Here is a 27,500-nt window from a genome sequence, read left to right as displayed (position 1 = left end):
GACTCTGGAGAGAAAACACATCTGACGACACAAATACACACAACTCACTGACACAGTGCTAAAGCGGAAAGGGGACGTGCCTCTAATACAGCGGTCGAGAGAGAGACAGTGTGTGTGTGTGTGTGTGTGTGTGTTCGAGAGAGAGACAGTGTGTGTGTGTGTGTGTGTGTGTGTGTGTTCGAGAGAGAGACAGTGTGTGTGTGTGTGTGTGTGTGTGTTCGACAGAGAGACAGTGTATGCGTGTGTGTGTGTTCGACAGAGAGACAGTGTATGTGTGTGTGTGTGTGTGTGTGTTCGACAGAGAGACAGTGTATGTGTGTGTGTGTGTTCGACAGAGAGACAGTATGTGTGTGTGTGTGCGTGTGTGTGTGTGTTCGAGAGAGAGAGACAGTGTGTGTGTGTGTGTGTTCGAGAGACAGTGTGTGTGTGTGTGTGTTCGAGAGAGAGACAGTGTGTGTGTGTGTTCGAGAGAGAGACAGTGTGTGTGTGTTCGACAGAGAGACAGTGTATGTGTGTGTGTGTGTGTGTGTGTGTTCGACAGAGAGACAGTGTATGTGTGTGTGTGTGTTCGACAGAGAGACAGTGTATGTGTGTGTGTGTGTGTGTGTGTGTTCGACAGAGAGACAGTGTATGTGTGTGTGTGTGTTCGACAGAGAGACAGTGTATGTGTGTGTGTGTGTGTGTGTGTGTTCGACAGAGAGACAGTGTATGAGTGTGTGTGTGTTCGACAGAGAGACAGTGTATGTGTGTGTGTGTGTGTGTGTGTTTATATCTTACTGTCATCAGTGGGAAGAACCTGGAGAGAATAGATCCACTCGATCAGGCCGGGTTTATCCACGACATCCAAGGCATCGAGAACATCGAGACCCGACAGAGCGAAGAAGACTATAGTCAACCTGCAGCGGAAACACACACACCGTAAACACACACTGTACACACACACACACACCGTAAACACACACACACACCATAAACACACACACACACCGTAAACACACACACACACACCGTAAACACACACACACACACTGTAAACACACACTATGAACACACACACCGTAAACACACACCGTAAACACACACTGTACACACACACACACACCGTAAACACACACACACCATAAACACACACACACACCGTAAACACACACCGTAAACACACACTGTACACACACACACACACCGTAAACACACACACACCGTAAACACACACTGTACACACACACACACACCGTAAACACACACACACACACACCGTAAACACACACTATAAACACACACACCGTAAACACACACTGTACACACACACACCGTAAACACGCACACACACGCACCGTAAACACACACTGTACACACACACCGTAAACACACACCGTAAACACGCACACACACGCACCGTAAACACACACTGTACACACACACCGTAAACACACACTGTAAACACGCACACACACACACCGTAAACACACACTGTACACACACACACCGTACACACACACCGTAAACACGCACACACACACACACCGTAAACACACACTGTACACACACACACAGACACACACACCGTAAACACACACTGTACACACACACACCGTACACACACACCGTAAACACGCACACACACACACACCGTAAACACACACTGTACACACACACACACCGTAAACACACACCGTAAACACACACTGTACACACACACACCGTACACACACACCGTAAACACGCACACACACAACGTAAACACACACTGTACACACACACACCGTAAACACACACTGTACACACACACACCGTTAACACACACTGTACACACACACACCGTAAACACACACCGTAAACACGCACACACACCGTAAGCACACACTGTACACACACACCGTAAACACACACTGTAAACACACACACACACCGTAAACACACACACACTGTAAACACACACTATAAACACACACACCGTAAACACACACTCCGTAAACACACACACACCGTAAACACACACTATAAACACACACTGTAAACACACACACTATAAACACACACACCGTAAACACACACCGTAAACACACACACACCGTAAACACGCACACACACACACAGTAAACACACACTGTAAACACACACACACACTGTAAACACACACACACACACTGTAAACACACACACACACACACACACTGTAAACACACACACACACTGTAAACACACACACTGTAAACACACACACTGTAAACACACACACACTGTAAACACACACACACACACACTGTAAACACACTCACACACACACAGTAAACACACACACACACACAGTAAACACACACACACACACTGTAAACTCACACACACACACACACACACTGTAAACACACACACACACACACAGTAAACACACACTGTAAACACACACACACTGTAAACACACACATACACACAATAAACACACACACAGTAAACACACACTGTAAACACACACACACACACACACACACGCGTTTACAGTAAATGAACATGTCGATGATTCTTCAGCCGCTAGAACAATAATCATATATTAATGCACAAGTATAATAATGCACAAGTATATTAATGCACAAGTATAATAATGCACAAGTATATTAATGCACAAGTATAATAATGCACAAGTATAATAATGCACAAGTATATTAATGCACAAGTATAATAATGCACAAGTATATTAATGCACAAGTATATTAATGCACAAGTATATTAATGCACAAGTATAATAATGCACAAGTATATTAATGCACAAGTATAATAATGCACAAGTATAATAATGCACAAGTATATTAATGCACAAGTATATTAATGCACAAGTATAATAATGCACAAGTATAATAATGCACAAGTATAATAATGCACAAGTATATTAATGCACAAGTATAATAATGCACAAGTATAATAATGCACAAGTATAATAATGCACAAGTATAATAATGCACAAGTATATTAATGCACAAGTATATTAATGCACAAGTATAATAATGCACAAGTATATTAATGCACAAGTATAATAATGCACAAGTATAATAATGCACAAGTATAATAATGCACAAGTATATTAATGCACAAGTATAATAATGCACAAGTATAATAATGCACAAGTATATTAATGCACAAGTATAATAATGCACAAGTATATTAATGCACAAGTATAATAATGCACAAGTATAATAATGCACAAGTATAATAATGCACAAGTATAATAATGCACAAGTATAATAATGCACAAGTATAATAATGCACAAGTATAATAATGCACAAGTATAATAATGCACAAGTATAATAATGCACAAGTATATTAATGCACAAGTATATTAATGCACAAGTATAATAATGCACAAGTATAATAATGCACAAGTATAATAATGCACAAGTATAATAATGCACAAGTATAATAATGCACAAGTATAATAATGCACAAGTATATTAATGCACAAGTATATTAATGCACAAGTATAATAATGCACAAGTATAATAATGCACAAGTATAATAATGCACAAGTATATTAATGCACAAGTATAATAATGCACAAGTATAATAATGCACAAGTATATTAATGCACAAGTATATTAATGCACAAGTATAATAATGCACAAGTATAATAATGCACAAGTATAATAATGCACAAGTATATTAATGCACAAGTATAATAATGCACAAGTATAATAATGCACAAGTATAATAATGCACAAGTATAATAATGCACAAGTATAATAATGCACAAGTATATTAATGCACAAGTATATTAATGCACAAGTATAATAATGCACAAGTATAATAATGCACAAGTATAATAATGCACAAGTATATTAATGCACAAGTATAATAATGCACAAGTATAATAATGCACAAGTATAATAATGCACAAGTATAATAATGCACAAGTATAATAATGCACAAGTATAATAATGCACAAGTATAATAATGCACAAGTATATTAATGCACAAGTATATTAATGCACAAGTATAATAATGCACAAGTATAATAATGCACAAGTATAATAATGCACAAGTATATTAATGCACAAGTATAATAATGCACAAGTATAATAATGCACAAGTATATTAATGCACAAGTATAATAATGCACAAGTATATTAATGCACAAGTATAATAATGCACAAGTATAATAATGCACAAGTATAATAATGCACAAGTATAATAATGCACAAGTATAATAATGCACAAGTATAATAATGCACAAGTATAATAATGCACAAGTATAATAATGCACAAGATTAACGGGGTTAGGTCAGCCAGACATTCTCGGGTGAACCACAAAAGCGGCTCCATTTAAAAATGATTCATCATCATCATCATCATCAACTTTTATTCCAGACTCAAGGTCCATTCTAGATGGCACAGACATGACATACAACAAACATTTAAAATACAAAATAAAAAACCAGAAGAGACTACAATACAGTATTTCTATATAGACACTTATACCAGTGCTTCCATAATGATGATTGATATCGTATGGCACTAAACCTAGGATTTACCAGTACCATAATAATGCTGTTCCGGGAGTCGTTCAGGCGACAAATGAATTTGTAAACGAGTCTCCTCAATAATGCCTGAAAGGTGCTGACCCCTACCTTACAAAACAAGTCACTAGCACTGGAGCCCCTGGGTTTGTTAAGCAGAATCCTCATACAGTCATTATAAGCAACCATGAGCTTCTGCATACTTGCCTTTTTAAACTTAATCCACAATGGAGCAGTATACAAAGGAGTGCAATATGCTTTAAACAGGCTAATTTTGACGTCATCCGTACACATGTGGAATCTTCTTACCAACATGTTAGCTTGAGCATATAATATGCGACGCTGCCTGTAAATATCCTCATCATCAGATAACTGATCTGTAATGAAATGACCCAGATATTTAATTTTATTACAGACACTCATCACTTGCCCTGACAAATAAAAATCTGGAAAACAAAGATCTTTGTCCTCTTTTGTCCTACAAATCAATACAGCACTCTTTTTGGCATTATACAACACATCATATTTCATCCCATATTCAGAGCAGATATTCAGTAACTGCTGAAAACCAGCACTGCTGGGAGAGAAAATAGCCAAATCATCAGCATACATACAATGATTAACCAAGGTGTTACCAATCATACAACCTGTTTTACATTTTGATAACTGGCTGGATAGCTCATCCATGTAAAAGTTGAAAAGAGCTGGCGAGAGTAGCCCCCCCTGACGTACCCCATTACTTACCCCAAAGGAGGCAGATACTGTATTACCCCATTTAACCTGCAAACTCTGGTTAGCATACCAGTAAGCCAGGATTCTTATAATGCTGTCAGGGGGCCCCCCTTTGGCTCAGTTTTTCAAATAACTTACAATGATTGATTCTGTCAAAGGCCTTCGAAGCATCAACAAACCCAATTATCATAGATGAATTCTGCCTTATGTACCCATGAGCTGCCTCCTTCAAAGCATAGATACACACATCAGTACCAGACTTAGCTTTGAAGCCAAATTGATTATCAGTGGTACCAATAAAAGGACCTAGACGATCCAGCAAAATCCTTTCCAGTACTTTGGATATCACACTGGCAATGGCTATTGGTCTATAATTGTCTAAACTCCCAACCTTACCAGCCTTATCCTTAATGACAGGCACAAGAGTAACATACAACATAGATTCAGGCAGCAGACCATGGATCATGAATCCCGAAAAGCAAATGGCAAGCAATACTGCCACCTTAGGGCTAGCAAACTTAAGGTGCTCTGCTGTAATGTGGTCTAACCCACTCGCTTTCCTATCAGACAGATGTGCCACTGCCTGGCAAACTTCACTGAAGGTTATTATCTCTGAGCTACTGTTAACAATATTTGTCACTCTGTAGGGGTCACTTTTAACACAATTAAATAATGCAAAATAGTGTTGCCTCCACAGCTCAACAATATTATCAGCTCCCGACACCCCCTCAATGGCACATGGAAGCAGAATGTTGGCCCTGTTCAGAGCTCTCACCCCCTTCCAAAAGCCATTGACATCCTTACCCCTAAGTTTCTCAGCCATTGAGTTTGCTCTCATAGCCTGTTCATGTTTACCTATGTAACGGATGGCATATTTAAGTCTAGTGCTGGTAAGCTTTTTATACTCAAGGATCGGACCATCTCTAGGTCTGCCTGCCTGCACCCATGCCTTAAATGCTTCCCTAGCTTCTGCATGATGCACCTCAACATGCCTGTTCCAACCTGGCTTAATGTTAATTGGTTTTACTGGTGGTGCTGGACATGATCTACTAGCCTCATATATTGCACCCACAATGCTGTCATACATAGCAGAGAGGGTTACCCGGTGGGAGACATCAATACAATTCACATCCGTACACATAATAGCATTTTTGGGTATACAAATATTACTCAGAAGATCCTCAGTTTTCATACAGTATGTCAAGAGATCATCTTTTGTGAATTTGGCCCAATCCAATTTAGTCTTGCAGCCATCATTCACCCCCTGAGTCAACTCAGAAAGACTTTCCACATCAAGCTTCATAGCAAACGGCACATGATCTGACATGGATGTCCCATAGAGAATTTCTATATATTGCAGAATTGCATGGGCATCAGCAGTGGTGATACAGTGGTCAAGCCATGACGTTGTATGCCAAGCTTCACTTATATAAGAATAGCTATCTGCTGGGAGAAGCAGTTTGCTGGACAATAAGAGGTTATTATCCTCACAAAATTGTAGCAAATGTCTAGCAAACAGAGACTGGCTGTCTGTAAGGTCTGCGTTCATATCCCCTACAACACAAACACTTGTGTAGTGATTCTCATGGATAAAGGAATTTATATAAGCAAGCCTATTCAAATATAACTCTTCATTCAGCGAACTCTCACAAGGTAAATATACATTGAGAATAGTAAGTTCTCTATTTTTAAACTTTAATTGTACCGCAATACACCAGTCAGCTCCAGTCCTGATGACATTTATCACTGAGTCCAGCTTCTTGTGCCATAGGATAGCCACACCCCCTGATATCCGTCCTCTCACAATACCCATAGTAAGATCCACTGTAGATTCCCCAGCTCCATGGAAACTGTCATTAAAAGAGTTCAATTTTCCTAGATCCTGCTTAGATAAAAAAGTTTCTTGCAGACATACAATGTCACATTTTTGTAGCAGGTTATACACACACATGCGACGAGCCCGATCACCAGCAGTATTGCCAACACGCAGCCCCCGACAGTTAAAAGATGCAACACGCATGTTGACATTTAAGATAGCGACGTCGCTTCATCTCCAACGGACCCCTCTACAACCGGTGTCGAGATGGTACTGCTAGACCCTTTAACTTTCACTGAGCGTGGCTCATAATAACGCCGCACAACAGAGCCCTCAGGCCAAAGCTCTGGGTTATACACCATTGCAATATCCTCACACTCGACAGTCACTTTAAAAGAACTGTATCTGGTATTCACAGTCACAATACGTTCACACTGAACATCCCGGCTGAGTTTTTCCTTAAGATATGTACACAGCGCCTCTGCATGTAGGTCTGGTGAGAATTTTGTAGCAAAGACACTAACCTGTTTCGTTCGTACCACTTTAATATTACTTTGCGCACTAGTGCCAATGACAGGCTTTGGCCTCCAGCGCGCAGGTTTAACAGTGCGCTGCTTTACCGGGGCAGTCTGGCTCTCACCCCTCTTTTTTCGGGCTTGCTTCACTACAAGGCTCCATTGAGGTGAATTTAAAGGAGCAGTATTGTCAATAAAGCCTCCATTCGCAGTGGAAGCCTCCGCACTCATCCCAGCGCTGCTTACCCCAGTTGCCTCCGTATGTACTTCTGGAGCCTGGACATCGGTCGTGGAATATCCGAGATCCGGGGACCCAGGGGTGCTTACATCCCCTGCCAGCTCCCCGCCAGAGAAATCCACAGAAGAAACCCCAGCCAATGGACCAACACTGCCGCTGGAAATTCCAACTTCACTCGACATGCCCTGGTTACGCTTCTTGGCAACACACGGTACCAGATGACACTCCATTTTTTCAACTCTTCGATCGATAATGGAGGTGACGGACCGCAGATCCTCACTGATGTCCGCCTGGAGTTTTACCGAGTGCCTCAGCGCACACATCTCGCTGTGCAGACGCTCCATCTTGCATAGTAAATTGGAAACATCCATGTTGTTAAACGTCACAGGCGGCAACTCATCCAGGTAATGGGAAACAAACCGTGGGATATCTTCTCCGCACTCGTTTAACACTTTAAGGCAACTTTTGATGTTGTTTACATCCTTCTGGTTACCTTTAAAAGTCACGTTACGTTGCTTCGTGTTGGGACACAGTTCAAACAGCACCTTCTTTGAAGCCTCTATCCACTCAGATCCGAAGTTGTTTGCCGCTAGAAGGACTAATTCGTCCTGACTCAACGTCTTTATTTTAACCGCGAGGAAGTTGAGAAACTCATCCTCTACGATAGTTTTCCCATCAACAGTCTCATAGATCAAGGGTTTAGCTCGAGGCCATATACCGCCAGGAGCAGCAGTTGATGCAGCTGCCAACCTGCTGTTACCTTCCGCCATTTTACCGTAGATCAATGGCGTAACGACCATAGAGCTCTAGTTGTTCCACCTGACTGCTACACATTAATACACAATCATGTTTTATCCACATGGAATGAGAACCAGCACTTTTTATTTGAAATTGATCATTATCACCGTATTATTATCATTACCGACGCTGAATCCAGCTTCTTATTGACGCAATCCGTTCCACCTTAAATGACGCGAACTTCCGCGTTTGCTGGCTTCTTATTGACGCTCAACTTAGGGACCGTGCGGTTTTTCTCTTTTTCGCGTTTTTTAACGGAATTGTGTTACTTTTGTGTCTATTTTCAGAATAAAAGAATAATATTTGTTTTAAATGCAAATAACACTGATATATCAGCGAAAAATGACTGTAAAAATATAAAGGCACATAATTAGGCTACAGTATTCTTTAATAATTGTACATGTCAATTTAGGGACCATGTGTTTTTTCTCTTATTTACACCTTTTAGGGACCCTGTTTATATTGTTGGCCTATCTATTTTCAGAAAAGAATAATACACTATTTTGAAAGGTAAATAACAAATAATAATAACATAAAATGACTGTAAAAATTATAATGAGGCCTATACATCAATCTTTAATTATTGCAAATAACATAATTTGAATGTATTTAAAAATAAATGTATTGAATACTTTTTATTTATTTATTTTTATTATTATTACAAAGGAAAATGTCACAAAGTAACCAGAGATTATGCTCCAGCTTGGATCCAGCCCCTTATGAAGACTTCACAGACACATCCAGAACATCACACATGGATGATTATAAATAAATTATCATTTTATCATTGCTTTAAACTGCACATTAATGTTGCTTAAAATGCATGCGTTTGTAAATACTAATTTGTTCTATCTCATAAAATCCTACTGTGGTTTTGTAACAGAAATCTGCATTTTCTGTAAAGCTGCTTTGAAATATGTATTGTGAAAAATGTTATACAAATGAATGCATGTATGAATTAAATTGAATTGACTTGAAAGAGCCATTGCATTGTTACTGTACATTTTAAAGTTATGGACCCAATCTGACAATACAGAAGAGTTATCACATTGTTGGCCCACTTGGGGGTGTTTCACTGATGCTTTATCCTGCATCTGTGCTTGAATATACACTCTAAAAAATGCTGGGTTGTTTCAACCCAATTTTGGGTAAAATATGGACAAACCCAAATGTTGGGTTAAAAATGTGGGTTAAAACAACCCAGCATTTTTTAGAGTGTATGCACAATTTCAGATATTTATACTGTAGAATTTTGAAATTATGGACCCATGAAATGTACGATGTACAATTATCCGCCTAATGTATTTTCTGCCCATTTCGCGGCGCTGTTTCTCCGCCGCCTCAGAGGGTGCGTTAAATTGGACATGATCCCATTATAGTAGAGCTACTACTCTAACGAAATCCAAATTGTAAGCAGTTTTTACTGTGGAATTTTTTTTTATGAAGCTTTAAACTTGGCACTTTACACAATGTACAATAATCCGCCTAATGTATTTTCTAACCATTTCGCGGCGCTGTTTCTCAGCTGCCTCAGAGGGTGCGTTAAATTGGACAAGATCCCATTATAGTAGAGCTACTACTCTAACGAAATCCAAATTTTAAGCAGTTTTTACTGTGGAATTATTTTTTCATGAAGCTTTAAACTTGCCACTTTTCACAATGTACAATAATCTGCCTATTGCATTTTCTGCACAATTCGCGGCGCTGTTTCTCAGCCGCCTCAGAGGGTGCGTTAAATTGGACATGATCCCATTATAGAAGAGCTACTACTCTAACGAAATCCAAATTGTAAGCAGTTTTTACTGTGGAATTTTTTTTTATGAAGCTTTAAACTTGGCACTTTACACAATGTACAATAATCCGCCTAATGTATTTTCTAACCATTTCGCGGCGCTGTTTCTCAGCTGCCTCAGAGGGTGCGTTAAATTGGACAAGATCCCATTATAGTAGAGCTACTACTCTAACGAAATCCAAATTTTAAGCAGTTTTTACTGTGGAATTATTTTTTCATGAAGCTTTAAACTTGCCACTTTTCACAATGTACAATAATCTGCCTATTGCATTTTCTGCACAATTCGCGGCGCTGTTTCTCAGCCGCCTCAGAGGGTGCGTTAAATTGGACATGATCCCATTATAGAAGAGCTACTACTCTAACGAAATCCAAATTTTAAGCAGTTTTTACTGTGGAATTATTTTTTTATGAAGCTTTAAACTTGGCACTTTACAAAATGTACAATAATCCACCTAATGTATTTTCTAACCATTTCGCGGCGCTGTTTCTCCGCCGCCTCATAGGGTGCGTTAAATTGGACAAGATCCCATTATAGTAGTCCTACTACTCTAACGAAATCCACATTTTCAGCAGTTTTTACTGTAGAATTATTTTTGTATGAATTTTTTAACTTGACACATTTCACAATGTAAAATAATCCGCCTATTGCATTTTCTGCACAATTCGCGGTGCTGTTTCTCAGCTGCCTCAGAGGGTGCGTTAAATTGGACACTGTCCCATTATAGTGGAGCTACTACTATAACGATATGCAAATTTTAAGCAGTTTTTACTGTGGAATTATTTTTTTATGAAGCTTTAAACTTGGCACTTTACACAATGTACAATAATCCGCCTAATGTATTTTCTGCCCATGTCGCGGCGCTGTTTCTCCGCCGCCTCAGAGGGTGCGTTAAATTGGACATGATCCCATTACAGAAGAGCTACTACTCTAACGAAATCCAAATTTGCAGCAGTTTTTACTGTAGAATTATTTTTGTATGAATTTTTAAACTTGGCACTTTACACAATGTACAATAATCCGCCTATTGCATTTTCTGCACAATTCGTGGCGCTGTTTCTCAGCCGCCTCATAGGGTGCGTTAAATTGGACATTATCCCATTATAGTAGAGCTACTACTCTAACGAAATCCAAATTTTAAGCAGTTTTTACTGTGGAATTATTTTTTTATGAAGCTTTAAACTTGGCACTTTACACAATGTACAATGAGCCTAATGTATTTTCTGCCCATGTCGCGGCGCTGTTTCTCAGCCGCCTCAGAGGGTGCGTTAAATTGGACACAGTCCCATTATAGTAGAGCTACTACTCTAACGATATGCAAATTTTAAGCAGTTTTTACTGTGGAATTATTTTTTTATGAAGCTTTAAACTTGCCACTTTACACAATGAACAATAATCCGCCTAATGTATTTTTTGCCAATTTCTCTGCGCATTAGGCGGCTCATTGTGCACTGTGTTTAAAGTGCCAAGTTTAAAGCTTCATAAAAAAAATAATTCCACAGTAAAAACTGCTTAAAATTTGGATTTCGTTATAGTAGGACTACTATAATGGGATAATGTCCAATTTAACGCACCCTATGGGGTTGCCGAGAAACAGCGCCGCGAATTGTGCAGAAAATGCAATAGGCGGATTATTGTACACTGTGTAAAGTGCCAAGTTTAAAGCTTCATAAAAAAAATAATTCCACAGTAAAAACTGCTTAAAATTTGTTTTTCGTTACAGTGGTAGCTCTACTGTAATGGGACAGTGTCCAATTTAACGCACCCTCTGAGGTTGCCGAGAAACTGCCGCGAAATGGGCAGAAAATACATTAGGCGGATTATTGCACATTGTGTAAAGTGCCAAGTTTAAAGCTTCATAAAAAAATAATTCCACAGTAAAAACTGCTTTAAATGTGGGTTTCGTTAGAGTAGTAGCTCTACTATAATGGGATCATGTCCAATTTAACGCACCCTCTGAGGCAGCTGAGAAACAGCGCCGCGAAATGGGCAGAAAATACATTAGGCGGCTCAATGTGCACTGTGTAAAGTGCCAAGTTTAAAGCTTGAAATTGTGCATGATTATATTCAAGCACAGATGCAGGATAAAGCATCAGTGAAACACCCCCAAGTGGGCCAACAATGTGATAACTCTTCTGTATTGTCAGATTGGGTCCATAACTTTAAAATGTACAGTAACAATGCAATGGCTCTTTCAAGTCAATTCAATTTAATTCATACATGCATTCATTTGTATAACATTTTTCACAATACATATTTCAAAGCAGCTTTACAGAAAATGCAGATTTCTGTTACAAAACCACAGTAGGATTTTATGAGATAGAACAAATTAGTATTTACAAACGCATGCATTTTAAGCAACATTAATGTGCAGTTTAAAGCAATGATAAAATGATAATTTATTTATAATCATCCATATTTGATGTTCTGGATGTGTCTGTGAAGTCTTCATAAGGGGCTGGATCCAAGCTGGAGCATAATCTCTGGTTACTTTGTGACATTTTCCTTTGTAATAATAATAAAAATAAATAAATAAAAAGTATTCAATACATTTATTTTTAAATACATTCAAATTATGTTATTTGCAATAATTAAAGATTGATGTATAGGCCTCAGGCTCATAATTTTTACAGTCATTCTATGTTATTATTATTTGTTATTTACCTTTCAAAATAGTGTATTATTCTTTTCTGAAAATAGATAGGCCAACAATATAAACAGGGTCCCTAAAAGGTGTAAATAAGAGAAAAAACACATGGTCCCTAAATTGACATGTACAATTATTAAAGAATACTGTAGCCTAATTATGTGCCTTTATATTTTTACAGTCATTTTTCGCTGATATATCAGTGTTATTTGCATTTAAAACAAATATTATTCTTTTATTCTGAAAATAGACACAAAAGTAACACAATTCCGTTAAAAAACGCGAAAAAGAGAAAAACCGCACGGTCCCTAAGTTGAGCGTCAATAAGAAGCCAGCAAACGCGGAAGTTCGCGTCATTTAAGGTGGAACGGATTGCGTCAATAAGAAGCTGCGAATAAGAAGCTGGATTCAGCGTCGTTTATCATTATGATAATGGTTTTATGATATTATTGCCTTCCTCTTTAAGGACAGTGAATCCCACGTCATGACATCTAGTGTTTATTGTGTGATTTCGGAGTTTAATGACTGTATAAACATGGCGGCACACCACAATCTATACATCTAAACTGATCAACTATATCGATCGATGGAAATGAAATGGAGGACACGATGCTCTGATTGTAAACACTTTATATTTGCACTCATTGCGACAGTCGCTGCAACAGTTTACAACCCACCGCAGGAGAAACACAAACGGGTGCAGTCTCGTCACAGCAAGAGCAGTGTGTGTGTGTGTGTGTGTGTGTGTGTGTGTGTGTGTGTGTGTACCTGCTGGTCTCGTACGGCGCGTATCTCTCGGGCAACACGTGCAGGCAGCGCTGGAAGAACCGCACGTGCCGCTCGCGCAGGAAATCTACCTGATCAAACTCCGCCATCATCATCATCACCACAGCAGCATCAGGGAAACACTCCTGTCGGCGAGCCGCTTCCGCTTCCGGTGCTCAAACTCGCGCCAAAATAAGAGTCTCTGCTGCTGATCACATGAACTCTGCAAACCTCCATTATCCCGAAGAAAAACTTCCGCTAAACACGCAACATTTGAGTTCAGGAAGTGAAGTGCAGTGTGTGTGAAGTGGAGTGTGTGAAGTGCAGTGTGTGTGAAGTGCAGTGTGTGTGAAGTGGAGTGTGTGAAGTGCAGTGTGTGTGAAGTGGAGTGTGTGAAGTGGAGTGTGTGTGAAGTGCAGAGCCTCCTTCACGAGTCCTGTCTCCATGCTGGAACAGCCCTGAGTGGAAACACACACACACACACATTAGCTCAGGATCACCAGAGGAACAGGACACACTCACGTTATAAACAGTGTGTGTACAGATAAAGAGTTTGCTATATTGTCAGTTAATCACGAATCGCCGTGTCTGGGTTCTGTCTCTGGCTGTTATTATGAATGAGGGACAAACGTCTGCGTTCAGCAATCATTTAATTAGAAGCCATTATTAGTTATCATAAAAGACCATATAAGTCAATATTATCAACAGGAATTATAAAAGGTCGAAGGAAAGCCGAGGACCAGATACATCAGTGCGAAGCTCGTGTTTATAAGCTGAACCGCTGCACTGCCATAATCGCACATCATGAACCCGCTCCACATAAATCCACATAAATCCCTGTGTGGAGCTCAGCAGACCCGTCCGAACTGAGAAACAACATGGAGAACACAGGACAGATGTGCAGCTCTTCGTGTCTGAACAGAGAAACAACATGGAGAACACAGGACAGATGTGCAGCTCTTCGTGTCCGAACAGAGAAACAACATGGAGAACACAGGACAGATGTGCAGCTCTTCGTGTCCGAACAGAGAAACAACATGGAGAACGCAGGACAGATGTGCAGCTCTTCGTGTCCGAACAGAGAAACAACATGGAGAACACAGGACAGATGTGCAGCTCTTCGTGTCCGAACAGAGAAACAACATGGAGAACACAGGACAGATGTGCAGCTCTTCGTGTCCGAACAGAGAAACAACATGGAGAACACAGGACAGATGTGCAGCTCTTCGTGTCCGAACAGAGAAACAACATGGAGAACACAGGACAGATGTGCAGCTCTTCGTGTCCGAACAGAGAAACAACACGGAGAACACAGGACAGATGTGCAGCTCTTCGTGTCCGAACAGAGAAACAACATGGAGAACACAGGACAGATGTGCAGCTCTTCGTGTCCGAACAGAGAAACAACATGGAGAACACAGGACAGATGTGCAGCTCTTCGTGTCCGAACAGAGAAACAACATGGAGAACACAGGACAGATGTGCAGCTCTTCGTGTCCGAACAGAGAAACAACATGGAGAACACAGGACAGATGTGCAGCTCTTCGTGTCTGAACAGAGAAACAACATGGAGAACACAGGACAGATGTGCAGCTCTTCGTGTCCGAACAGAGAAACAACATGGAGAACACAGGACAGATGTGCAGCTCTTCGTGTCCGAACAGAGAAACAACATGGAGAACACAGGACAGATGTGCAGCTCTTCGTGTCCGAACAGAGAAACAACATGGAGAACACAGGACAGATGTGCAGCTCTTCGTGTCCGAACAGAGAAACAACATGGAGAACACAGGACAGGTGTGCAGCTCTTCGTGTCCGAACAGAGAAACAACATGGAGAACACAGGACAGGTGTGCAGCTCTTCGTGTCCGAACAGAGAAACAACATGGAGAACACAGGACAGGTGTGCAGCTCTTCGTGTCCGAACAGAGAAACAACATGGAGAACACAGGACAGGTGTGCAGCTCTTCGTGTCCGAACAGAGAAACAACATGGAGAACACAGGACAGATGTGCAGCTCTTCGTGTCCGAACAGAGAAACAACATGGAGAACACAGGACAGATGTGCAGCTCTTCGTGTCCGAACAGAGAAACAACATGGAGAACGCAGGACAGATGTGCAGCTCTTCGTGTCCGAACAGAGAAACAACATGGAGAACGCAGGACAGATGTGCAGCTCTTCGTGTCCGAACAGAGAAACAACATGGAGAACGCAGGACAGGTGTGCAGCTCTTCGTGTCCGAACAGAGAAACAACATGGAGAACGCAGGACAGATGTGCAGCTCTTCGTGTCCGAACAGAGAAACAACGTGGAGAACGCAGGACAGATGTGCAGCTCTTCGTGTCCGAACAGAGAAACAACATGGAGAACGCAGGACAGATGTGCAGCTCTTCGTGTCCGAACAGAGAAACAACATGGAGAACACAGGACAGATGTGCAGCTCTTCGTGTCCGAACAGAGAAACAACATGGAGAACACAGGACAGATGTGCAGCTCTTCGTGTCCGAACAGAGAAACAACATGGAGAACACAGGACAGATGTGCAGCTCTTCGTGTCCGAACAGAGAAACAACATGGAGAACACAGGACAGATGTGCAGCTCTTCGTGTCCGAACAGAGAAACAACATGGAGAACACAGGACAGATGTGCAGCTCTTCGTGTCCGAACAGAGAAACAACATGGAGAACACAGGACAGATGTGCAGCTCTTCGTGTCCGAACAGAGAAACAACATGGAGAACACAGGACAGATGTGCAGCTCTTCGTGTCCGAACAGAGAAACAACATGGAGAACACAGGACAGATGTGCAGCTCTTCGTGTCTGAACAGAGAAACAACATGGAGAACACAGGACAGATGTGCAGCTCTTCGTGTCCGAACAGAGAAACAACATGGAGAACACAGGACAGGTGTGCAGCTCTTCGTGTCCGAACAGAGAAACAACATGGAGAACACAGGACAGATGTGCAGCTCTTCGTGTCCGAACAGAGAAACAACATGGAGAACACAGGACAGATGTGCAGCTCTTCGTGTCCGAACAGAGAAACAACATGGAGAACGCAGGACAGATGTGCAGCTCTTCGTGTCCGAACAGAGAAACAACATGGAGAACACAGGACAGATGTGCAGCTCTTCGTGTCCGAACAGAGAAACAACATGGAGAACACAGGACAGATGTGCAGCTCTTCGTGTCCGAACAGAGAAACAACATGGAGAACACAGGACAGATGTGCAGCTCTTCGTGTCCGAACAGAGAAACAACATGGAGAACACAGGACAGATGTGCAGCTCTTCGTGTCCGAACAGAGAAACAACATGGAGAACACAGGACAGATGTGCAGCTCTTCGTGTCCGAACAGAGAAACAACATGGAGAACACAGGACAGATGTGCAGCTCTTCGTGTCCGAACAGAGAAACAACATGGAGAACACAGGACAGATGTGCAGCTCTTCGTGTCCGAACAGAGAAACAACATGGAGAACACAGGACAGATGTGCAGCTCTTCGTGTCCGAACAGAGAAACAACATGGAGAACACAGGACAGATGTGCAGCTCTTCGTGTCCGAACAGAGAAACAACATGGAGAACGCAGGACAGATGTGCAGCTCTTCGTGTCCGAACAGAGAAACAACATGGAGAACACAGGACAGATGTGCAGCTCTTCGTGTCCGAACAGAGAAACAACATGGAGAACACAGGACAGATGTGCAGCTCTTCGTGTCCGAACAGAGAAACAACATGGAGAACACAGGACAGATGTGCAGCTCTTCGTGTCCGAACAGAGAAACAACATGGAGAACACAGGACAGATGTGCAGCTCTTCGTGTCCGAACAGAGAAACAACACGGAGAACACAGGACAGATGTGCAGCTCTTCGTGTCCGAACAGAGAAACAACACGGAGAACACAGGACAGATGTGCAGCTCTTCGTGTCCGAACAGAGAAACAACATGGAGAACACAGGACAGATGTGCAGCTCTTCGTGTCCGAACAGAGAAACAACATGGAGAACACAGGACAGATGTGCAGCTCTTCGTGTCCGAACAGAGAAACAACATGGAGAACACAGGACAGATGTGCAGCTCTTCGTGTCCGAACAGAGAAACAACATGGAGAACACAGGACAGATGTGCAGCTCTTCGTGTCCGAACAGAGAAACAACATGGAGAACACAGGACAGATGTGCAGCTCTTCGTGTCCGAACAGAGAAACAACATGGAGAACACAGGACAGATGTGCAGCTCTTCGTGTCCGAACAGAGAAACAACATGGAGAACACAGGACAGATGTGCAGCTCTTCGTGTCCGAACAGAGAAACAACATGGAGAACACAGGACAGATGTGCAGCTCTTCGTGTCCGAACAGAGAAACAACATGGAGAACACAGGACAGGTGTGCAGCTCTTCGTGTCCGAACAGAGAAACAACATGGAGAACACAGGACAGGTGTGCAGCTCTTCGTGTCCGAACAGAGAAACAACATGGAGAACACAGGACAGGTGTGCAGCTCTTCGTGTCCGAACAGAGAAACAACATGGAGAACACAGGACAGGTGTGCAGCTCTTCGTGTCCGAACAGAGAAACAACATGGAGAACACAGGACAGATGTGCAGCTCTTCGTGTCCGAACAGAGAAACAACATGGAGAACACAGGACAGATGTGCAGCTCTTCGTGTCCGAACAGAGAAACAACATGGAGAACACAGGACAGATGTGCAGCTCTTCGTGTCCGAACAGAGAAACAACATGGAGAACACAGGACAGATGTGCAGCTCTTCGTGTCCGAACAGAGAAACAACATGGAGAACACAGGACAGATGTGCAGCTCTTCGTGTCCGAACAGAGAAACAACATGGAGAACACAGGACAGATGTGCAGCTCTTCGTGTCCGAACAGAGAAACAACATGGAGAACACAGGACAGATGTGCAGCTCTTCGTGTCCGAACAGAGAAACAACATGGAGAACACAGGACAGATGTGCAGCTCTTCGTGTCTGAACAGAGAAACAACATGGAGAACACAGGACAGATGTGCAGCTCTTCGTGTCCGAACAGAGAAACAACATGGAGAACACAGGACAGATGTGCAGCTCTTCGTGTCCGAACAGAGAAACAACATGGAGAACACAGGACAGATGTGCAGCTCTTCGTGTCCGAACAGAGAAACAACATGGAGAACACAGGACAGATGTGCAGCTCTTCGTGTCCGAACAGAGAAACAACATGGAGAACACAGGACAGATGTGCAGCTCTTCGTGTCCGAACAGAGAAACAACATGGAGAACACAGGACAGATGTGCAGCTCTTCGTGTCCGAACAGAGAAACAACATGGAGAACACAGGACAGGTGTGCAGCTCTTCGTGTCCGAACAGAGAAACAACATGGAGAACACAGGACAGGTGTGCAGCTCTTCGTGTCCGAACAGAGAAACAACATGGAGAACACAGGACAGATGTGCAGCTCTTCGTGTCCGAACAGAGAAACAACACGGAGAACACAGGACAGGTGTGCAGCTCTTCGTGTCTGAACAGAGAAACAACATGGAGAACACAGGACAGATGTGCAGCTCTTCGTGTCCGAACAGAGAAACAACATGGAGAACACAGGACAGGTGTGCAGCTCTTCGTGTCCGAACAGAGAAACAACATGGAGAACACAGGACAGATGTGCAGCTCTTCGTGTCCGAACAGAGAAACAACATGGAGAACACAGGACAGATGTGCAGCTCTTCGTGTCCGAACAGAGAAACAACATGGAGAACGCAGGACAGATGTGCAGCTCTTCGTGTCCGAACAGAGAAACAACATGGAGAACACAGGACAGATGTGCAGCTCTTCGTGTCCGAACAGAGAAACAACATGGAGAACACAGGACAGATGTGCAGCTCTTCGTGTCCGAACAGAGAAACAACATGGAGAACACAGGACAGATGTGCAGCTCTTCGTGTCCGAACAGAGAAACAACATGGAGAACACAGGACAGATGTGCAGCTCTTCGTGTCCGAACAGAGAAACAACACGGAGAACACAGGACAGATGTGCAGCTCTTCGTGTCCGAACAGAGAAACAACACGGAGAACACAGGACAGATGTGCAGCTCTTCGTGTCCGAACAGAGAAACAACACGGAGAACACAGGACAGATGTGCAGCTCTTCGTGTCCGAACAGAGAAACAACATGGAGAACACAGGACAGATGTGCAGCTCTTCGTGTCCGAACAGAGAAACAACATGGAGAACACAGGACAGATGTGCAGCTCTTCGTGTCCGAACAGAGAAACAACATGGAGAACACAGGACAGATGTGCAGCTCTTCGTGTCCGAACAGAGAAACAACATGGAGAACACAGGAGGAACAGGAGAGACCCAGAGGAACAGGAGAGACCCAGAGGAACAGGAGAGACCCGGAGGAACAGGAGAGACCCGGAGGAACAGGAACGACCCGGAGGAACGACCCGGAGGAACGACCCGGAGGAACGACCCGGAGGAACGACCCGGAGGAACGACCCGGAGGAACAGGAGAGACCCGGAGGAACAGGAGAGACAAGGAGGAACAGGAGAGACAAGGAGGAACAGGAGAGACAAGGAGGAACAGGAGAGACAAGGAGGAACAGGAGAGACCAGGAGGAACAGGAGAGACCCGGAGGAACAGGAGAGACCCGGAGGAACAGGAGAGACCCGGAGGAACGACCCGGAGGAACAGGAGAGACCCGGAGGAACGACCCGGAGGAACAGGAGAGACCCGGAGGAACGACCCGGAGGAACAGGAGAGACCCGGAGGAACGACCCGGAGGAACAGGAGAGACCCGGAGGAACAGGAGAGACAAGGAGGAACAGGAGAGATCCGGAGGAACAGGAGAGACAAGGAGGAACAGGAGAGACCCGGAGGAACAGGAGAGACCCGGAGGAACAGGAGAGACCCGGAGGAACAGGAGAGACCCGGAGGAACAGGAGAGACCCGGAGGAACAGGAGAGACAAGGAGGAACAGGAGAGACCCGGAGGAACAGGAGAGACCCGGAGGAACAGGAGAGACCCGGAGGAACAGGAGAGACCCGGAGGAACAGGAGAGACCCGGAGGAACAGGAGAGACCCGGAGGAGCAGGAGAGACAAGGAGGAACAGGAGAGACAAGGAGGAACAGGAGAGACCCGGAGGAACAGGAGAGACCCGGAGGAACGACCCGGAGGAACAGGAGAGACCCGGAGGAACGACCCGGAGGAACAGGAGAGACCCGGAGGAACGACCCGGAGGAACAGGAGAGACCCGGAGGAACAGGAGAGACCCGGAGGAACAGGAGAGACCCGGAGGAACGACCCGGAGGAACAGGAGAGACCCGGAGGAACGGGAGAGACCCGGAGGAACGGGAGAGACAAGGAGGAACAGGAGAGACCCGGAGGAACAGGAGAGATCCGGAGGAACAGGAGAGACCCGGAGGAACAGGAGAGACCCGGAGGAACAGGAGAGACCCGGAGGAACAGGAGAGACCCGGAGGAACAGGAGAGACCCGGAGGAACAGGAGAGATCCGGAGGAACAGGAGAGATCGGAGGAACAGGAGAGATCGGAGGAACAGGAGAGATCCGGAGGAACAGGAGAGACCCGGAGGAACAGGAGAGATCCGGAGGAACAGGAGAGACCCGGAGGAACAGGAGAGACCCAGAGGAACAGGAGAGACCCGGAGGAACGACCCGGAGGAACAGGAGAGACCCGGAGGAACAGGAGAGACCCGGAGGAACGGGAGAGACAAGGAGGAACAGGAGAGACCCGGAGGAACAGGAGAGATCCGGAGGAACAGGAGAGACCCGGAGGAACAGGAGAGACCCGGAGGAACAGGAGAGACCCGGAGGAACAGGAGAGACCCGGAGGAACAGGAGAGACCCGGAGGAACAGGAGAGATCCGGAGGAACAGGAGAGATCGGAGGAACAGGAGAGATCGGAGGAACAGGAGAGATCCGGAGGAACAGGAGAGACCCGGAGGAACAGGAGAGATCCGGAGGAACAGGAGAGACCCGGAGGAACAGGAGAGACCCGGAGGAACAGGAGAGACAAGGAGGAACAGGAGAGACCCGGAGGAACAGGAGAGATCGGAGGAACAGGAGAGACCCGGAGGAACAGGAGAGATCGGAGGAACAGGAGAGACCCGGAGGAACAGGAGAGACCCGGAGGAACAGGAGAGACAAGGAGGAACAGGAGAGACCCGGAGGAACAGGAGAGATCCGGGGGAACAGGAGAGACCCGGAGGAACAGGAGAGATCCGGAGGAACAGGAGAGACCCGGAGGAACAGGAGAGACCCGGAGGAACAGGAGAGATCGGAGGAACAGGAGAGATCCGGGGGAACAGGAGAGACCCGGAGGAACAGGAGAGATCGGAGGAACAGGAGAGACCCGGAGGAACAGGAGAGACCCGGAGGAACAGGAGAGATCGGAGGAACAGGAGAGACCCGGAGGAACAGGAGAGACAAGGAGGAACAGGAGAGACCCGGAGGAACAGGAGAGATCCGGGGGAACAGGAGAGACCCGGAGGAACAGGAGAGATCCGGAGGAACAGGAGAGACCCGGAGGAACAGGAGAGACCCGGAGGAACAGGTGTGACACGTGTGCAGCAGTGATACCCTAACTAGCTCATCATGATCTCCTGTACCTGTGACAGGTGTGCAGCAGTGATACCCTAACAAGCTCATCATGATCTCCTGTACCTGTGACAGGTGTGCAGCAGTGATACCCTAACAAGCTCATCATGATTCCTGTACCTGTGACAGGTGTGCAGCAGTGGAGCGGCTCCTGATCCCGACGGGCCGATGTTCCTCATGTGCTGCTCCCAGACTTCAGTGCGCCTCCACAGTCTGGAGGGATCGCGGCTCACCTCAACCTGACACACATGAAGTTATTTTGTTTTAAAAGACTCCTCATATCCAGTAGTGTTATTGATCTGACTGCACTGACACTATCAGACGAGAACAAAACTCGTTGATCTGAATAAGGACTCATATTTGATAAAGTTTGCATCATTGATTCTGTTATTTTCCCGTTTATCACTGTGAAGCGGCTTTGAAACAAGGCTTTGAAACTGTGCTTGTAAGATTGAGATTGACTCATCAAACCTTCTCCTTGAGCTTCTCCAGCGTCCTCTGCCGCTCCCAGCGCTCCTGCTCTTTACTCTGTTTCTCCTGGAGCTTTTCCTCCAGACGAACTGAATCCTGAGGAGAGAAAGAACATGTAATGGTGTCTCAGGATCCGCTGTAAGGGATGATCACACAGATCTCAGGATGATGATCACACAGATCTCAGGATGATGATCACACAGATCTCAGGATGATGATCACACAGATCTCAGGATGATGATCACACAGATCTCAGGATGATGATCACACAGATCTCAGGATGATGATCACACAGATCTCAGGATGATGATCACACAGACTCACTCTGTCCTGGAAGCGTCTGATGGCCTCGTTCGCCCCGCGCTGTCTCTCCTCTCTCTCCGCTCTCCTCTTCTCCTCCTCCTCCATCAGACGCTGGTCCTCCTCCTCCTTCTTCTGGAGAACGAGAGCCTCGACCCGCAGCTTCACCTCCAGCTGGCGCCGCTGCTCTTCTTTAGCTCTTCTTCTCTGCAGGATCTGGTTCCTCAGCCGCTGCTCCTGCTCCTGCTCTCGCTCCTGTGTTCTCCGGCTCCTCCAGTTCTCCAGTCTCTCGGACGCCTCCCTGCGTCTCTGCTCCTGCTTCAGTCGCTCCTGCTCCGGCTCCAGCTCCGGCTCCGCTCCGGCTCGGTCCTGCTGATCTCTCTGCTGGTCTCGCTCTCTCTGCTTCGCTTCCCTCCATCTCTGGACGGCCTGGAGGACCAACGCACGAGGTTAACGCTACACAACTTAGTCACCTCTGATAACGGATCACTCTAAATCGTATGTGGACTCACATTTTCTGTAAAGCTGCTTTGAAATGATGTGTATTGTGAAAAGCGCTACACAAATAAATGTGAATTGAATTGAATATGATCATTAGAAAGCTTAAACACTAGAAACCGTTTTGAAATTGGACAAACATGGAACGCGTTAACATGGAAACGGTACTTTAAATCATGTTAGCTGGCTCCTCCCCCTAGTGGGCGGCGTCATCTTTCATATTTTATCAATTTTACTGCGTTTTGTCAAACACAGTAATGGGTGTGTTTTGTCTATTCTCTTAATGAGTAATGGGTGTGTTTTAGGCGTAATGTGAAATAAACCAATTCGCTGTTTACATGGAGGAATTAGCAAGGGAAAAACTGAACGCTTCTCTCGCCCGGATCTGGGCCGACACTGTGTTGCTGTGTGGGTGATAGGGCCCCTAGAGGTCAGAGGTCACCTCTCTCTTCTTCTCCTGCAGGCGCCGCAGCTCCAGGAACCACAGCTCGTGCTGCTTCAGGTCTTCCTCGCTCTTCCCGGGCAAATAAAGCCTTGCTTCCCGTGTGAAGGAGTGTTTCCCGCTGTGCTTCGTCCACACGCTGAGGAAGCTCCGGTGGTCCAGCTCGTCCCAGCCGCCCCGTGACCCGGTGCGCTGGAGGAACGAGTCCAGCGCCGCCAGCTCCACCGGCACACTCCTGACCGCACAGGGGGACAGGGACGTTTACTTAAAGGGATACTTCACTGATTAGTATTAAGCTTTGTATCGGTAGAAAACCTGTAGTCTTTTCAACATGCTCCCATTACCTCATGTCCCCGAGACGAGAGATTTATGTATTTTTTGTCTAGAAAAAAATCTTCCTATGACGCAAAAAACGTCATTTTGCGTCATCGGAATATTTCCTGGCCAGAGGCTCGAGACTCCAGCCAGTGGAGGAGCGAGTGCCGCATGTTCTCAACCCGCCCGTAGATCTCACTCACAGAATGTACAAACAATCTTTTTTTAAGCTAAGCTAACAGGCTCTTGCTCTGTGGAGAAAGCTGAGTAGTAGCGGTGACCATACGTCAAATCTGAGATTTCTCCACGGCGATCAAGGTAAGGGGGTTGTGTATCTCGTGCACCTGTGTGTGTCGAGTAAGGGGGTTGTGTATCTCGTGCACCTGTGTGTGTCGAGTAAGGGGGTCGTGTATCTCGTGCACCTGTGTGTGTCGAGTAAGGGGGTTGTGTATCTCGTGCACCTGTGTGTGTCGAGTAAGGGGGTTGTGTATCTCGTGCACCTGTGTGTGTCGAGTAAGGGGGTTGTGTATCTCGTGCACCTGTGTGTGTCGAGTAAGGGGGTAAGGGTATCTCGTGCACCTGTGTGTGTCGAGTAAGGGGGTTGTGTATCTCGTGCACCTGTGTGTGTCGAGTAAGGGGGTTGTGTATCTCGTGCACCTGTGTGTGTCGAGTAAGGGGGTTGTGTATCTCGTGCACCTGTGTGTGTCGAGTAAGGGGGTTGTGTATCTCGTGCACCTGTGTGTGTCGAGTAAGGGGGTTGTGTATCTCGTGCACCTGTGTGTGTCGAGTAAGGGGGTTGTGTATCTCGTGCACCTGTGTGTGTCGAGTAAGGGGGTTGTGTATCTCGTGCACCTGTGCGTGTCGAGTAAGGGGGTTGTGTATCTCGTGCACCTGTGTGTGTCGAGTAAGGGGGTTGTGTATCTCGTGCACCTGTGTGTGTCGAGTAAGGGGATTGTGTATCTCGTGCACCTGTGTGTGTCGAGTAAGGGGGTTGTGTATCTCGTGCACCTGTGTGTGTCGAGTAAGGGGGTTGTGTATCTCGTGCACCTGTGTGTGTCGAGTAAGGGGGTTGGGTATCTCGTGCACCTGTGTGTGTCGAGTAAGGGGGTTGTGTATCTCGTGCACCTGTGTGTGTCGAGTAAGGGGATTGTGTATCTCGTGCACCTGTGTGTGTCGAGTAAGGGGGTTGTGTATCTCGTGCACCTGTGTGTGTCGAGTAAGGGGGTTGTGTATCTCGTGCACCTGTGTGTGTCGAGTAAGGGGGTTGTGTATCTCGTGCACCTGTGTGTGTCGAGTAAGGGGGTTGTGTATCTCGTGCACCTGTGTGTGTCGAGTAAGGGGGTTGTGTATCTCGTGCACCTGTGTGTGTCGAGTAAGGGGATTGTGTATCTCGTGCACCTGTGTGTGTCGAGTAAGGGGGTTGTGTATCTCGTGCACCTGTGTGTGTCGAGTAAGGGGGTTGTGTATCTCGTGCACCTGTGCGTGTCGAGTAAGGGGGTCGTGTATCTCGTGCACCTGTGTGTGTCGAGTAAGGGGGTTGTGTATCTCGTGCACCTGTGTGTGTCGAGTAAGGGGGTTGTGTATCTCGTGCACCTGTGTGTGTCGAGTAAGGGGGTTGTGTATCTCGTGCACCTGTGTGTGTCGAGTAAGGGGGTCGTGTATCTCGTGCACCTGTGTGTGTCGAGTAAGGGGGTTGTGTATCTCGTGCACCTGTGTGTGTCGAGTAAGGGGATTGTGTATCTCGTGCACCTGTGTGTGTCGAGTAAGGGGGTTGTGTATCTCGTGCACCTGTGTGTGTCGAGTAAGGGGGTAGTGTATCTCGTGCACCTGTGTGTGTCGAGTAAGGGGGTTGTGTATCTCGTGCACCTGTGTGTGTCGAGTAAGGGGGTTGTGTATCTCGTGCACCTGTGTGTGTCGAGTAAGGGGGTTGTGTATCTCGTGCACCTGTGTGTGTCGAGTAAGGGGATTTTGTATCTCGTGCACCTGTGCGTGTCGAGTAAGGGGGTTGTGTATCTCGTGCACCTGTGTGTGTCGAGTAAGGGGGTTGTGTATCTCGTGCACCTGTGTGTGTCGAGTAAGGGGGTAAGGGTATCTCGTGCACCTGTGTGTGTCGAGTAAGGGGGTTGTGTATCTCGTGCACCTGTGTGTGTCGAGTAAGGGGGTAAGGGTATCTCGTGCACCTGTGTGTGTCGAGTAAGGGGGTCGTGTATCTCGTGCACCTGTGCGTGTCGAGTAAGGGGGTTGTGTATCTCGTGCACCTGTGTGTGTCGAGTAAGGGGGTTGTGTATCTCGTGCACCTGTGTGTGTCGAGTAAGGGGGTTGTGTATCTCGTGCACCTGTGCGTGTCGAGTAAGGGGGTTGTGTATCTCGTGCACCTGTGTGTGTCGAGTAAGGGGGTTGTGTATCTCGTGCACCTGTGTGTGTCGAGTAAGGGGATTGTGTATCTCGTGCACCTGTGTGTGTCGAGTAAGGGGGTTGTGTATCTCGTGCACCTGTGTGTGTCGAGTAAGGGGGTTGTGTATCTCGTGCACCTGTGTGTGTCGAGTAAGGGGGTTGGGTATCTCGTGCACCTGTGTGTGTCGAGTAAGGGGGTTGTGTATCTCGTGCACCTGTGTGTGTCGAGTAAGGGGATTGTGTATCTCGTGCACCTGTGTGTGTCGAGTAAGGGGGTTGTGTATCTCGTGCACCTGTGTGTGTCGAGTAAGGGGGTTGTGTATCTCGTGCACCTGTGTGTGTCGAGTAAGGGGGTTGTGTATCTCGTGCACCTGTGTGTGTCGAGTAAGGGGGTTGTGTATCTCGTGCACCTGTGTGTGTCGAGTAAGGGGGTTGTGTATCTCGTGCACCTGTGTGTGTCGAGTAAGGGGATTGTGTATCTCGTGCACCTGTGTGTGTCGAGTAAGGGGGTTGTGTATCTCGTGCACCTGTGTGTGTCGAGTAAGGGGGTTGTGTATCTCGTGCACCTGTGCGTGTCGAGTAAGGGGGTCGTGTATCTCGTGCACCTGTGTGTGTCGAGTAAGGGGGTCGTGTATCTCGTGCACC

At 45.5% G+C, this 27,500-nt stretch overlaps 1 protein-coding gene across 6 annotated transcripts in view; it reads right to left on the bottom strand.

The window, feature by feature from the left end:
• Window positions 1-27,500, bottom strand: part of pggt1b (protein geranylgeranyltransferase type I, beta subunit) — a 57,965-nt gene that overhangs the window by 18,350 nt on the left and 12,115 nt on the right. The window contains exons 6-13 of one of the 6 annotated variants that reach the window (XR_013800377.1): window positions 24,147-24,381; window positions 23,231-23,635; window positions 22,907-23,002; window positions 22,556-22,674; window positions 14,187-14,265; window positions 13,811-14,126; window positions 13,060-13,121; window positions 12,715-12,900 (exon numbers count right to left, since the gene is read on the bottom strand). Coding sequence is in view for 2 of the 6 variants with exons in the window: in XM_079636618.1 (XP_079492744.1) it covers window positions 1-4; window positions 778-896; window positions 13,811-13,926 (239 nt within the window). In the remaining 4 variants the exon portion in view is untranslated. Of the gene's footprint in view, window positions 22-777; window positions 897-12,714; window positions 12,901-13,059; window positions 13,122-13,810; window positions 14,266-22,555; window positions 22,675-22,906; window positions 23,003-23,230; window positions 23,636-24,146; window positions 24,382-27,500 lie in introns of those variants that run through there. The other 5 variants (XR_013800375.1, XR_013800376.1, XR_013800374.1 and 2 more) reach the window with 5 other exon arrangements.

Source organism: Phoxinus phoxinus (assembly GCF_949152265.1).
Source record: "Phoxinus phoxinus genome assembly, chromosome: 15".
Classification (NCBI taxonomy): domain Eukaryota; kingdom Metazoa; phylum Chordata; class Actinopteri; order Cypriniformes; family Leuciscidae; genus Phoxinus; species Phoxinus phoxinus.
This window is presented reverse-complemented; position numbering and strand designations above follow the sequence as displayed.